The following is a 15,050-nucleotide window of genomic DNA, read 5'->3' on the forward strand; positions in this document are numbered from 1 at the left end:
GCACACCCCTGTAATTCCATGTCTCAGAAGCTGGGAATGCTGAGTTCCAGGCCTGCCTGAGCTATAACAGAGCAATTTTTATGAAGTCAGACTGGACTGTATAAGGAAACCCTCTCAGAGGATGTGTGTGCACACACATGCGCTGTGCGTGTGAGCGTATGTGTGTGCGTGTGCACATGTGCTCTCTCACATCTTCTCCCTCCCTCTCCTCCTCTCTCCCCACAATGTAAGCAGAACATTTCTTTTTAAAAATGCATACAAATTCCATGTGTCAGACACTCTCAATTCAACATAATACCACAAAAGTTTCACATGCACCAGACTTGTAATCCCAGCTACTCGAGAGGTTGAGTCAGGAGAGTAGCAAGTTCAGGTCTTACTATCATCAAGATATAACAATAAAACTTACCCAGTTTACATAGGAGCACATAAATAATGTTTACAGGATGGATGGAGCTCAGTAATAGGCACTTGCCTAACATGCTCACCGCCTACTAAAGAAATAAGTAATCTCTGCAGACTTCAAAGAATACAATACATGACGAAAAGTCTTATAAGTACTTGGATATAACATCTATGTTTGCTACTGGAAATTATTTTCACAACATTAATTCTATTACACTGAAATCAGAAACTGGAGTTCTCAAATCTGGAAAAATCTTTGAGACCAACTACAGAAACATAGAAACAGTTCTCAAATGCTTGCCAGCATCTTACTTTGTTGGAGAGACGACCTCAAAGCAGAACCGCCGCTCGATGTCTTCGCAATGCTTCACTGTGCAGAGCCTGAGGTCTTCCACCACCACAGTTGGGCTGTCCTGCAGCAAAGAGGCAACTCAGGGTTACCAGCTCAGCCCTCTGCACCGGCAGCAGCAGCCACAACCTTCATACATACTCCAGGAAACAGCCTCTTTAAAGGATCGCTATTTTATCATATCATCACTAACTATGTCTAGAAGATATACAGCTAACGGAGACAATTCTATAGCATTCATTTAATCTGTCTTATCAAAGATGTAAATTGCATGCAATCATTTACAGAAAGGGCTGGCCCAGAGCTAGCACTTAGTCAGCACTCAGGCCTCTCCCTGTTGGTCCTCTGCCCACTCATGCCCATTACACCGTGGAGTCCCACTCACACGCAGAAAAGCTACTTTTGCTCCCAAGGAGAAACCTTTAATGAATCGTGTTTTAAATAGCCCAGAGAGAAACAAGATATTGGTACATGCTTCTTAAAATTCTTACACGAAAGATAACAGATTTTATCATTTTCTAATTAAAACACTAGTACAAAAATCAGAAGAGAACACCAACAGAACTAGAAGGTTCACACGGGCCTGGAACAACCACAGCCATCTCACACTATGTGAAAAACAAGCTATCAGTTAACAAACGCTTCTTTATTTCCAGGGTCTAGCACTCTCATGAGCTGTCCCAGTACAGCTTCCCAGTATGTAAAATCCCTTACCTTGCAATAAGGCTCAAGCTCTGCATGACAGAGCGCAGGGTTCCCTGCAGGGTTCCCATTTCTTTTGCTGACAGCATATGTTTTGATTTATGTCACTTTAAGGTGTTCTATACTGCCACCACCTGTCCTTAGATAACGTATCTGTACTAACGACATACTGTCTGCAGCCTCAGAAGAGAACTATGGGTCGTCAGGTTAGCCCTGCCGCACAACTCACCAGCGGGATTAGTAAGATAAAGGTAATAATCTTGCCACACAGAACAGGTCAAGTCCAGGAATTAAAATTTCAGAATTGGAGCTGGAAGGATGGCTCAGTGGTTAAGGGTGAACACTGCTCTGGCAGCAGACAGCAGTTAGGGTCAGGCAGCTCACAACTGCCTATTAACTTCAATTCCAGCAGACCTGATGCCCTCTTCTAACCTCACAAGGGGCACTCAAGTGTACAAATCTACATGCAAGACACAAAAACATATGGCATAATTAAGAATAAAAATAAAATCCTAATAAAAGGGTGGAGAGATGTCTCAGCAGTTAGGAGCACTGGCCTAGGTTCAGAGGACCCAGGTTCGATTCCCAGCAACTATAACTCCAGTTCTAGGGGATCTGGGGGCAACTACTGGCCTTTGTGGGCACTGCATACATGGTATAAAGACACACATGCAGGTAAAATACGCATACACATTCAAAGAAGCAAAATTTAAAAAATGTTAAAAAAAAAAAAAAAGAATCCATAATTGTAAGACTCAAGAAAATGCCTCACCTTGAGGAGCATTTACTGCACACAGAAGACCAGAGCTGTTCATAGCAGTCATGTTAGGTGGCCCACAACCACCTGTGACTCTCAGTCCAGGGGGATCAAACACCACGGATCTCTGTGACTCCCTGCACTCACATGCACAGAGATATATCCGTACGTACACATAATTGAAACAAGGAAGAGCACAGGATGCAGGGCTCAGGGATGCAGGTCTTAATCCTGCACTCTGGAGGCAGAGGCTAACAGATCTCTGTAGTGAGGCTAGCCCAGCGTAAACATCGAGTTCCAGGCTAGCCAGGGCTGCATGGGCAGACTGTGCCTTAAAATAATAATCTGGTGCCTCTGGGGGCACTGCAGTCACACGTACAAGCTTGCAGTCAGACATACATGTACACACGAATGAAAATGAATTTTTTTCTTTCAAAAAGAATTTAGAATTCAAATCACTATGCTTTGAAAGTCCAAGGGTGACCAGCTCCCACTCCGCTTGTTACAGAACCCCAAACATAATACCAAGAAGCAGTAATTTTGAGAGTTTTGCATGTGGATATTTATGGACTTCAGTATTCACAGAAACAAAGAGACAAAGAACTAAAACCAGAACTCACTGGCTTTCCGCTTTATTGCTTAATGAATCACCTACCTTAAACTTTTTCTGGTAAACCAACTGATTGTTCTGTATGGAGAACCAGCGTCTAGACAGAGAGAAGACAGCAAAGATCACACACCTGCAGTCACGTGGAGCTGGGGACGTGTGGAGAAGGGCACCGCTGGGCTTTCATGACTGAGTGTCTGAGATAGCTACTGAAAACTCAGAATTCACATCTTAAAGTCACAGGTTAGGGACAGAGACTTGCTGTCTTGGTTCATTTTATTCATAACTTTGTATCTTAACAAAAGCTTTTATTTTTTTCCTGCTAAGACCCTATGATAACTATTTTTAAAATTCAAACATATAGTTTTATTTTTGAGGTACTCAAAATAATTAAAATCTTTTCCCTCAAGTATCAACATTTACGATATAGAAAACTTAACATTGTGAATAAAATGTCCATTTATAAAAGTAAAACGTTACGATAAATGGTAATTTCTTTTCAAACCTTCAGAAATTCAGCAAATGTTTGATTTGATCAGCAAAACAAGCGACTAATCACTTTGAACTGTATCAAAGAAGAGATGATCACAAACTTTATTTCAAAATACTTCTCAGAAAAATAATGTCATCACATACAATCCTCCCAACTGCCTATGTCTCTCCTCATTACTGTAAAGTTATTAGGAAAACAATTTGCTTACAATGTTCTTTAGAAAAAGGTAGGCAATGTAAGTCATGTCCACTAATTCTAATTCATTAAAGTAATAAAAGGAACTAAAGACATACCAAAAAAAAAAAAAAATCACAGTCAAAAGCCATTCATAAAGAAGCAAAACTTCTCACCAAGCACAAAACGTGAACAGTATCTGAGTGGTTATTTTTAAATTAGTTTCATATGGGATGATTTTTTTAAAAATTAGTTATTAATCTATTAGCAGACAGAGATTCTACCTTTTCATTGATACTAATACAAATTACTAGAAATTGTATTTAGGTGTTTTGATTTTCTATTTTCAAATTTTTTGGTCATTTCTCCAAATCTGAGGAGACCAGAAGACACGTTGGCGGTTTTTCAGCCTTGTACAGGTGGGGTAGGTTTCTTGCCACTTGAAGACATAACAAACCTTTTTCATTGAATGAGAGTTTTGTTAAATAAGCAACTAAACAAAACAAGGTGGGGTGGCACTGAACGCAAATCAACAGACCAGAAAAGGGAGAACTTCCAGGGTCTTGTGAGGGGACAGACAGAGTTAGAGACGTTAGAGGAAACTCCTACATACAGACCAGATGGCACAGCCTGCACGTGGATGACATGCAATGGAAACAATCTCTCAATCTGATTAAAGTCTTCTTCTTAAAACTCACTTGAGGAAGATGAATTACATCAGTAATAATGCATAGACTCTATATCATAGGAGTCCTCTTACGTAGATTAGGGAAAACTAACTTTACTGAACAACGGTAAGACGTCCACATAACCATGTAAACTTTTCATGCTTCTGAAGGCCACAAAATTATTTTTTCTTTTGACTTTGTCCATATTAGGGCAGCATTCCCTAGAAATGATGATGATGATAATGATGATGATCTAGATAAAACTGTCTCTGTTCCACCAGGAACTATCCCTTCAGCTATTAACCTTGTGGAACATATGTACTTCCGAAGTTTAGTGTCCCTGACATTTTCTGGGTAATACTCTTATAGCATCAGGTTTTGTAACATACTTAGCAATGGCAATACAAGGTTCTCTTCATTTGTGTCCTCCTTAACAAAAATATACTATGTCCTAGGTGGAGAAGAATGAATTACGAAGAGGTGTCTGTCTGACACAATCTTCCTTCTACCACCACTGAAAGCACACATCTGACATCAACCAGAACTCTAGCTAGGTAACCAAAGGGCATTCAGTTGATGTGATATACATATAACGTGGGTATGTGGACAGTGTAGCATGTTCTCTGGTGTGCATGTACATGTATGCACACACACATGGAGCCCAGAGGACGACCCTGGGGAACTGCCCAACTTCTCTGAGACACTTCTCTAGTGTTCACAAACTGGGTTGGCTACCCACGCTGGCCATCGAGCGCCAGGGTCTATCTCTCCCCCTCTGCAGGGCTGGGATTATGAGCACAGGCTAACCCTGGCATTTGCATGCGGGTGCTAGGAGATCTAACGCAGGCCTCGTGTTTGCAAGGCAAGCATTCTACTGACTCTGCTCTCTCCAACCCCTAGAAGGGAGCTTTTAATTGTTCCTATAAAATAATCCTAGTGACTCCTAGTATTCCCAAGACAGAGAGAGTGTGGTAAAAGCTCCTAGTCTGTGAATTAAATACGCACACAAATACTTAGCACTTGAAGCACTTGGTACAGAAAAATTTAAAGTGCTACAAAAATTGCAACTAAGAGGCAAGCTTTGGGAACCACCGAGCTAACGCTGTACAGTCACAGGACTAAAAAGGGAAGCACGAAGCGTGAGACGCTTTCTAATTTCCTATGTAGGAAAGTAAGACACGGTCTGCATCTATCTCAAACTCAAGGATTTCAGTATAACTTAGACCAACATGCTACATTTATTCTTAAATAAATTAAATATGACTACCTACCAGGGAAAACTTGTAGGTGACAAACTTTGGATCAAAAGGAAAAAGATATAGTTGTAAAAATCAAATATATTTTACCATGTTTGATCTTAATACCAAAAATATTGGTAAAAGTCACAGTTCTGAATGTGAAGAGGCTGTATAATAAAATGATGTGAACTGTGGGCTCATACAGATACTCAGGTGCTAGATAAACATGCAATAGGGTATAAGGCCTAATGCCCTGTTCTATTTTCAACATCATTTGCTGTTTTCACGGGAAGAAAAGTGGTAGAACAAAGAACACCTAGGTGGTAACAACAAACTCAACAGAATCAGTGGCTACCTCAGGACTCATCACAGTTTGCTACCTGGTGTCCCTCATAAAAAACAGAAGCCATAGGGTGCTCGGACCACTTGGTCTGCATCTACTGTGGCTAAGCACATCAACGGTCTGTTCCCAGTTCAAATCCACTGAGGACATGGGCAATTAAAAGGTGTAATTCTCTTCCTCAAATAAATGCTCATATTTTCTTTCCAATTTAGAGTATCAAGAGATGGTTTTATCCACTGCAGGTAATCCAACTGAATGCGGGTTAATCAGGCACTTTCTCGTGCTTGCAGAAGAGACTGGGTAAGGAGAGGAAGGGCAGGAAGCTATTTGGTACCTGATGTGATCGGGCTTTTTCCTGTCATGTGAAAAAATGGGGCAGGGTTAAAACAAAAGGGAAAGGTGTAAAAGAAAAGAAAACGCAAATGTGCAAATAAGCAAAGGACCAGCATGATACAAAAATAAGACAAAAAATAAGAAACAAGCTTAGCTAATAATCTAACAATGCAGTCAACAGTATCCATGTGCTTGATTTATGTAATATAAGTATTTGTAATTTGCAGCATTTCAATTCTTAAATGGAAATACTTTGAAAATTTCTGAATTATTATATTACTATTACCATATACATCTATTATGGTTTTCTACCTCTATGGTCATAACTAGAAAATACTACAGGGAGTATTGTGCCACACATGAATAAGCTGTGCCTGGAAAGTCAGAGGAAAGTCACTACATGTTTATCTACAGAAGCCGTAAGCAAATACAAACTTTTTGGAAGGAAAGCAGGGTTACTAATTAAGAATAAACCTGCCTGCCCGCACCCATCTCCATCAGATGATAACAAAGACTCGTAGGCCACAGGTAAGTATGATTCTGTGATTGGCTTTAGGGGAGCGTGGGGAGCAGACGATGGAGGCAGGCCTGGGCTGGGCAGTCCAGGCTAACCCTGCACCTGCCATCCTCCTGCCTCCCCATCCCAGCAGCTGGGACCACAGGTATGCACACTCAGTTTTAGTGCACTCACACTGTTCTCACTCTTACCTGCAGCAGCACTAAATGGTGAGCTTTAAACTTTGTGCAATACATTTTATGCACTGAGTTGTATTTCCTGGTCCAACAAAGAAGGCTGCTTCTTTACTAAGCCTTTCTGCCTTACTGCTGAATTAGGTTTCAATTATTTCCTTGTTATTCTTTTCCAAAGTCATTACAAAAAGCAAAAAACGAAACATAGGTTCCAGTGTTTAAAATCTGAATTGGCACTGCCATACCAGACAAAAACATAACTTACTAAGAAAGCCCAGTGAGCTGGACTCTGTGGCTCCTGCCTTTAATCCCAGTACTCGGAGGCAGAGCCAGAGGCAGAGGCAGGAGTACCCTGAGTTTAAGGCCAGCCTGATCTCCTGGTCTAGAGTGAGTTCCAGGCCAGCAAAGACTACACAGAGAAACCTGGTCTCAAAATTCTTCATTGTGGCAGAGATCTCAATGCACCTCCAGAAAAATGAAGCCACCTTGGTGTTAGTGTGGCACATGGTTCTAGGACCCAATCACACAGATCTGTAGATGCTGGAGTTCTTGAAGATAAAATGCAGCATTTGCACAGAATCATTGTGTGAGAATGTTAAGTGTGTGAGAGAGACACAGATGAAAGGAAGAGAGGGAAGGGGGGAGAGGGGAGGGGAAGAGGAAGAAGAGGAAAGACTGTGTGTGTGTGTGTGTGTGTGTGTGTGTGTGTGTGTGTGTGTGTAACAGAAAGACTCTTTCCACGCTGTCCTCTTCTGGGCTCAGGTGATTTTCCCACCCATCCTCCTGAATTAACCCAGACAATAAGCCTACATCACTTCCAATTGCTATCATAATGTAAATGCTGATTGCATAATATTATTGTTTAAATAATCAATTACAAGAAAAAAATCTCTATATGTTAACTGCAGAGTTGTCTAATCCCAAAACTCTGATTCTCAATTGGCTGAGTCCGTAGTGCAAGATCACACAGAGCGCTAACACTAGGATACACTTCTATGTCGGGATGGCACAGAGGAGAGGGGGACTGAGCAAGAACAAGACTGGCAAGGAAAGCAGACATGAACTTCCCTTTCTCATGCCAACTGCTCTCACACACAAAACAAAAGCGTCAAGCTACGCTACACAATACTAGACAAAGTAGAACTGTAAGTTATGAAGTATGAAGGAGGGTTTTTTTTTTACTATTTAGGAATTCCTAATCACATATTCCTCAGGATGGAGACCTTTAATAGTGGATGTTGAAAATATGACGTAACTTCATAAAATTATAGATAAGATCAAATGCACCATGATATGACTGTGCCTTAGGGTAGATACAAAAAAAAAAAAAAAAGGGAACTTTCCTTGAAACCAATCAAACAGTATTTCTGAAAAATACTTAAGTCGTGAGTAGAAAAGCTTAATATCTGCAGAGGCAGCTTCTGAGATGTTTTTAATGTTAAGGAATAGAAAAATCTTACTCAGAGCAGTAGAATGTATTGCAATTAAATTAGATGAAAAAACTATAGAGAAGACACCAAACCAAAAATGGACAAAAGAAAATTGTTGACATTTCCCAAGATTAGATTTTTTGAGAAGCCTATTTAAGAAATGCAAATGCATTTGCAATTTTTAACATTAATAATACGACAGGAAAGCTCTCACTAATAAAAAAGTACTGCTCTTCCTTCTCCCGTTTACATAATTCCCTTCTGCTATATTCTGCATACGATCTGTCCCCCAAAAGTTCTGTGCTAAATCTGGCTCAGTGTGGTACCACTAAGAGTGGTGAGATCCTTGGGAGGCGGGCCTTATGCAGGTTACTGCATCATTGACAGGATCTGTGAAAGGCGTCAGTGTCCTGCAGTGAGTCTGTTGCCTGACACTGGTCACTTAAAACAGAGAGAGACCCTTTGCTAACCTTTGGCTTCCTGTCTCAACATCTCAGCCACAGAGCTCTTCTACTGAAGCCCAGCCCCCCTCAACACAGGTTCCCTCAATGGAGTCTCCCAATCTGTAATTTCCAGACTAAAAAATGATGAGAAAAATAAATCCCTCTTCATTCCAGTCATCTCAGTAGATCTCCATCTCCGTGGTGAAAATGAGGTTGGCCTACAGTCTGTGATTCTAACGGTCACAGGCAGCACCTCTGTGCAGCAGCCTCCTTCCTGAGGGGGCTTGCAGCCTGCAGACCCTGGCACACCTACAACAGGGGTCTGCAGCTTCTCCCTACTGCATCTTCCTTTGTTTTACTATCAATGCCCGTGAATGTGGCTCCTAGGACAAATGATACAAAATCATAAGGTCCACATCTGATCTGCTATTGATTTTACTCTGGTACTCTGAGCAGCAATGGGATTCTCCACTAAGACTCACAGGGCTTCAGTATGGAGTCTGAGATCACATCTCACTGAAGGGTCCAAGGAGATTTATTTCTCTTCTTAATATAATGGTTCCATCCCTAGGGATTTATTGTATTTTCATTTTCTTAAGCTTTAAGGAAATAGTTTGCCAGTCTGAAGGTTAAATTTCAATTCTAACATTATACTATAAATCTATATTGGCTAGATAATCTTAAAGAATTTGTCGCAGTTTCCCGTTTCCTATGCTAACTACATAATCTGTCAGGAAGGACTTAACAGTATGATTGTTTTACATTGTAGCTCATGAAACACAATTTTAAGCTTTCATTTTCACAGTATAGTAACTAGAAGCATTATTAATAACCTGATCACTACAGCTGGTCCTCCAGCACCAATGTCTTATTTAGAAGTTCTACGTAACTCAGAGGCTTAATGACAATTTCATTATTGTTTCCAGAATATAGAAACTTTCGGATAAAGATAAAATATTTTAAATAAAACCATTTAGGTTTTCTACAATATCAAATACGAGAGAAATGCTCAATAAAGCACTGAATTTAGAACTGTCACTGGATGTTCTGAACTTCATTACCAAGAAACTGAACCAGGAGCAATCAAGCCCGTGTCAGTGCTGTCAGCACTGAGATGCCCATTGACATGAACGAAACAGGCACCAAACAGACTTACTGAGAAGACCCTCTTGGGGTTGGTAATGTTCGTCTTAAAGAACAGCCTTTTCCATTACTCTCCATTACTACAAAATTATCCTTTATTAAGTTTAAACAACAACAACAAAAAGGCATCCTTGAGCAACAGACAATAACACTCAGAAGGATGATGCTGCGCCACGCAACTTTTCCATGCTATTTGATATGAAATTATTTTACTTATCATATTAACACAGTAAAATATTTTAGATATTCTTTTTGTTTTATTTTCCAATTTTAGATACAAAATCTTACTATGCAGCCCAGGCTGGCCATGAACTCAAAATTCTCCTGCCTTCATCTCCTAAAAGGATTTCAGGTGTCCCCCATGACACCTGTATAATTCCATTCTTATAACATCCAATGGTTTTATATTTTATAAAAATTAATTCAGCAAAAATTCAAACCTTTTCCTAGCCCTCACATGTACAATAATGGAATAATGGCTATCATGACTTACCATGTTCCACATTAAGTGGTATTATATAAAGGCCAAAAGCTAACGGTCAGGCCATCTGGGCTTAAGACTCACAAGTCTTTTCTTTCTTTTTGTTTTTTTTTTGTTTGTTTGTTTGTTTGATTGCTTGCTTGTTTTGTTTTTTGGGAGAGGGTTTCTCTGTGTCACCTGGCTATCCTAGACCTCACAGAGACCCAGCTGCCTCTGCCTCCAAGTGCTGGGAGGTGTGCATCGCTGCCATCACCACCTGGCCACAAGTGAGTTCTTAATAAAAGATGAGTGAGACTTCAGTCATTACAGCCCAAGCATTCTAAGAACTAGTTCTCTCCTTAAAGCCGTAAGTTTCAAATATAAAAATCTGTATTCTCCTTTTTCACCTGACCATTTTGTAAAGTTTAGATAGGAAGGAAAAACAGTTGGTAATTACAGGGAAAGGCCGAAAATGGCAAACATGTTAGCATCAAGACTAATGTTGGAAATCTGTTACCTGTTCCATGTTTTGAAGGCGTTGCTGGCTCGTTTGAACAGATACCCTTCCATGACAATGCCATTTGCAGCGTCTACATTATACTCTAGCTTGGAATCGTCACTGGAGAAATCCTAGACAAAATAGCACACACAGGAGTTCAGATGACCGTGTTCCCAGAAAGAGAAATTTCTCCGGGGAAAAGGGCTTTAGAGAAAAGTTTGGAGTCAGACTTCTGTAAGAAGGGAAAAGGGACCTGAGAAAGGCCTCGGGCCTCAGCACCTTAACAGTTCCGGCACTACGGAAGAACACTAAGATGATAACAGAGACACGACTATATAAAACAGGGTGCAGGAGAGAGACTGGAGGAAAAAACAACACATACACACAGATGCAAAGAAAAGGACTATGTTTACAGGATCATTACTAATGTCCCTTAATAAAGAACTCAGATCTGACACATGACAGTGGGTTCCCATGTAAGCAGCTGGGAATGCTGGATGAAGCACACTGCTGAAATCTCTGTGAGCATATTCATGATCTGTCTGTCAAGTGGGAAGGAACACTTGAAAGACACTGGAGAAAAAGAAAACTGGAAGCCAAAAGGTCAACAGAACCAGGGTATCTGCTGCTCAGGAGAACCTGTGCTTTCCTGCAGAGCCCAAGACACAGACTGCTCAGCTAAGCATGGGGAGTGGAGGAGCTAAGGAAAGGCCCCACTGAAACTGCAAGTGAGACCAAAACTGTTAAAAAGTCTCAGTCAACTATAAGCTAACCGGTGAGGGGCTGGAGGGCAGGGCCCATGGCACGGTGGTCGTTGTTTATGGAGAGGACTCTGTATACAGACCGTTTCAAAGACTTCAGGGAAAAAATCACTATCAAGAGCACCTGTAAGAGTGCTGGGATAAAATCAACGTGGAAACCGTCTTACCCTAATGTAACATGTATGTAATGTAGCATGTGCATCTATCCAAAGCCATGGGAAAGCGGGAACAGGACATACAGAGGCGCTCACCATAGCACGGTTCCTCACATTGATCAATGTCATTGTTAGAACTCCTTAAAATGTATGTCAGAAATTTTGTCCCTTAACTTTTAGTTGACTAGATTTTTTTTTCTTACCTGTAATGCAGCCTGTGTCAGCATTTAGGGACAGAGAAAGTATTCACAATGAGTAAAAACTGCATTATTTTCTTAAAGAAAAACAGTTGTGTGATGTTTAAAGTCAAATAATCTCAGATTTGATAAATTAGCAGTTTGAGACTAAATATATATTTCAATTTAACCAACAATTGTTATATTTCTATAAACACAATTTATCATTTTACTAAAAAAATTATTGAATCCACTTAAATAATCACTTCACAGTAATGCCATTAAAAGAAGCTAGTCATCAAAATAACATGTTGTATACTCTAAGACCAAGAGCCAGACAAGGTAGTCACAGCTATAACCCCAGAACTCAGGAGGCTGGGGCAGACAGATCATGAGTTCAAGGCCCATCTGAGACACAAAGCAAGACTCTTGGGAAGAGAGAGGGACAGCAGGAGAAAGAGTCATGAGGACCTGAAGCTGGGGTGGTGGCCCAGGCCTGTAATCTCAGGCACACAGGAGGAAGGAGTGAAAGGGCCATGCCCTTAAAGCTAGGCTGGGCAATACAGAAAGGTCATGTTCTTGTATGTTTGAGACAGGGTCTCTCTGTAGAGCCCTGGCTGTCCTGGAACTCCCTCTGTACACCAGGCTGGCCTAGAACTCAGAGATCTGCCTGCCTCTGCTTCCTGTATGCTGGGATTAATGGCATGTGCTACAACCACCTGGCTTGAAAAATCGCATCTTTAAACAAAAGAAAACATGACGCTGGCTTCATCCTATAATAACTAAAAGTAACTGATTTAAAGATGGCCTAAGAGAAAACTCTTTCCTTTTCTAAATATTACTCTCTTTGAACATGAATAACCTATTAATTATGTTTTTCTTACAATTGCAACTGATTTTGCTTTCATTTTTTCCATTCACATCTTCTATGTCAGATCCAATCTGAGTAGTCTGTAATCAAAGATGCTTGGATTCCTTATTATCAAGAGGGCAGATTTATCACAGCATATATGAAGTTTTATATGACTGTATTCAAACCCTAATTTGCCTTTTATGATCGATTACAGCACAGATATATTTCAGACTATCTAAGATAAAGTACTATTAGGCTATGCTCGGGACATGACAAACTCAACTCCTGCGAGAAAAATGAATATAAATTTACCATTGAATTCTCATTTTAAAAACATTTGTCAAACAATAGTTTAAGTAGGCTTAGGCAATTCAACAAGCAATGAGTTCAGAAGGAGGTGCTGAGGAGCCCTGGAGTGGCTGCAGCAGCGGGGGTGGGGGAGAAGGGATAGGCACACATCCCCCCCCCCCCATCTGTCTGTCTTGCTCACTCACACACACACACTTTGGCAGGAGGTTGTTAGTATCCTAAATGAAACCAGGAATAATAAATATTTAAAAGGTTAACAAGGTGCGACCTTTAGTTAAGCTCCTGACAGGTTAAGAATATTTATAAACTGCTTCAAGAGCACAGCCTGCAAATGTTTAGATCTGAAGAGATAATGAAATGCACATGTTAACATCTAAAACACTTCACTTTTCACAAGAAGGATTCACTGGAGCAAGCAAGGAAGGGTTCTGAGTAACAAGGCTCACCGCACACAATAACATTCCAGTGAAGGGAAATGAATCTAACGCTCAAGTGTACCTTCTGCTGGATCGTAGAGTGTTTTTGCTCCATCTCTCTTTTCTCCTTTGCTGCATCTACAACCAGTCGATCCAACTAAAGGATAGAAGAAAATTATAGACTTAAAATGTAAAGGAACAAGGGATTTCTTTTAAACCATATTCCAAGTCATTTTTAGATAAGCACAAATCATGTGATTAAAGTTAACCTAAAACAGCATTGTTGGCTAGAAGTTCAGTTTTCTATCATTAGAGCTTTCTTGAGGAAGCCCCTATCTTAAGGCAAAGGCTTCCATATAGGAGGCCTTGTCTTGAGCAACAGTGTATGTTCCATCCTCAAAGAACAACACTTGAACCTCAAGTGCCTAATGGCCTACTTAGAAGATGCGGGTAGCTGCAGACAAGGCAAAACTAAACCAAACAAAGCACACATATGAAAACATGGCTTTGTCCCCTCTCAACACTACCAGACAGCAGTGCAGCTAAAACCAAAGGTCAGAGGTCACAAGTGCACATCAACAGCTGCATCTCATCACTAGCCACACTCCATGTTTCCAGCCTGCCTTCCTAGTGTCATAATCAAATCTAAAAGCAGACCAAGTAACTGGCCAAATAAATAATAGACAGCTTAAAGGGGTGGGGCAGTAGTGAGCTCACTTGAGCCCAGGAACCAAGACCAGACTGGTCAACACAGAAAGGCCCTGCCTCTGAAAAGTTAAATTCAATAAACTAATAAAAGAATATTAATGCCACAGTTCTGGAGTTATTACCTACTAACTCAGCTACTACAAGATCTAAACAGACCACCTCAGAAAGGTAAAGAGTGCCCAGAACACAGGAGGGTCTGACCCTCCCAAAGGCCTGGCCCACAGGTCTCCTGCATGTTTCTACATTATCCTGCCTTCTCCTGAGGTCTAAACGCTTGGCTCCTCCCATGATCTACTGCCTCCTCTACCCTGACCGTGTGAAACATCCCACACCTAATTCTACCAGATCACTCCCTGCCATGACAGCTGTCTGCCATTCCCCAGGCTTCCTTGCAATGTGACTAAGCACAGGAGGCACACAGGTTGTACAGTTTCTAGGAACAGTCCTACAGCAGACAAGATGTATCTTTCTCTTCCCTTCCCTCTGTTAGCTGGGCTTTAACAATGACACTAAGGTGAACAAGTCATATTTAATAACCATGAGGCTAACTCAATAAGCCCATGCACGTGATACAAAGGCCATGAGACTGTACTTCTAACCTTACATAAAAGAAAAAAAACCCTCTTAAAGACGTCCTAGCATCCTCAGTGTGGGCTACACACAAATCCAACCTCAACCGGCATGCACACAGAGCACCTTGCACAGAGACAAACAGCACAAGCATGCCATCCATAGTGTATGCTGCACAGGTCCCACCTGCAGTGCCTTCTCCCCCTCTCCCTCCTCTGCCCCACCCACCCACACTTTGATCACTGGATGGCATTCCGATTCCACTCTTACCTTTCTTCCACTTCCCTAGATTCTATTTTTTCTTTATCCCTCACCTCAAAAAAATATACTGGGAAAGAAAAACTTACAGATTAACCCTACTGCGTCTA

General features: G+C 41.0%; 1 protein-coding gene across 9 annotated transcripts in view; it reads right to left on the reverse strand.

The window, feature by feature from the left end:
* Acap2 (ArfGAP with coiled-coil, ankyrin repeat and PH domains 2) overlaps positions 1 to 15,050 on the reverse strand; it is a 105,847-nt gene that overhangs the window by 21,300 nt on the left and 69,497 nt on the right. For 3 of the 9 annotated variants that reach the window (XR_003835141.1, XM_029470651.1, XM_029470655.1), the window contains exons 9-14: positions 13,487 to 13,561; positions 11,854 to 11,865; positions 10,753 to 10,865; positions 6,071 to 6,091; positions 2,869 to 2,920; positions 718 to 818 (exon numbers count right to left, since the gene is read on the reverse strand). Coding sequence is in view for 7 of the 9 variants with exons in the window: in XM_029470651.1 (XP_029326511.1) it covers positions 718 to 818; positions 2,869 to 2,920; positions 6,071 to 6,091; positions 10,753 to 10,865; positions 11,854 to 11,865; positions 13,487 to 13,561 (374 nt within the window). In the remaining 2 variants the exon portion in view is untranslated. The remainder of the gene's footprint in view (positions 1 to 717; positions 819 to 2,868; positions 2,921 to 6,070; positions 6,092 to 10,752; positions 10,866 to 11,853; positions 11,866 to 13,486; positions 13,562 to 15,050) is intronic. The other 6 variants (XR_003835142.1, XM_029470653.1, XM_029470652.1 and 3 more) reach the window with 3 other exon arrangements.

This window comes from Mus caroli, chromosome 16 (assembly GCF_900094665.2).
Source record: "Mus caroli chromosome 16, CAROLI_EIJ_v1.1, whole genome shotgun sequence".
Lineage (NCBI taxonomy): Eukaryota > Metazoa > Chordata > Mammalia > Rodentia > Muridae > Mus > Mus caroli.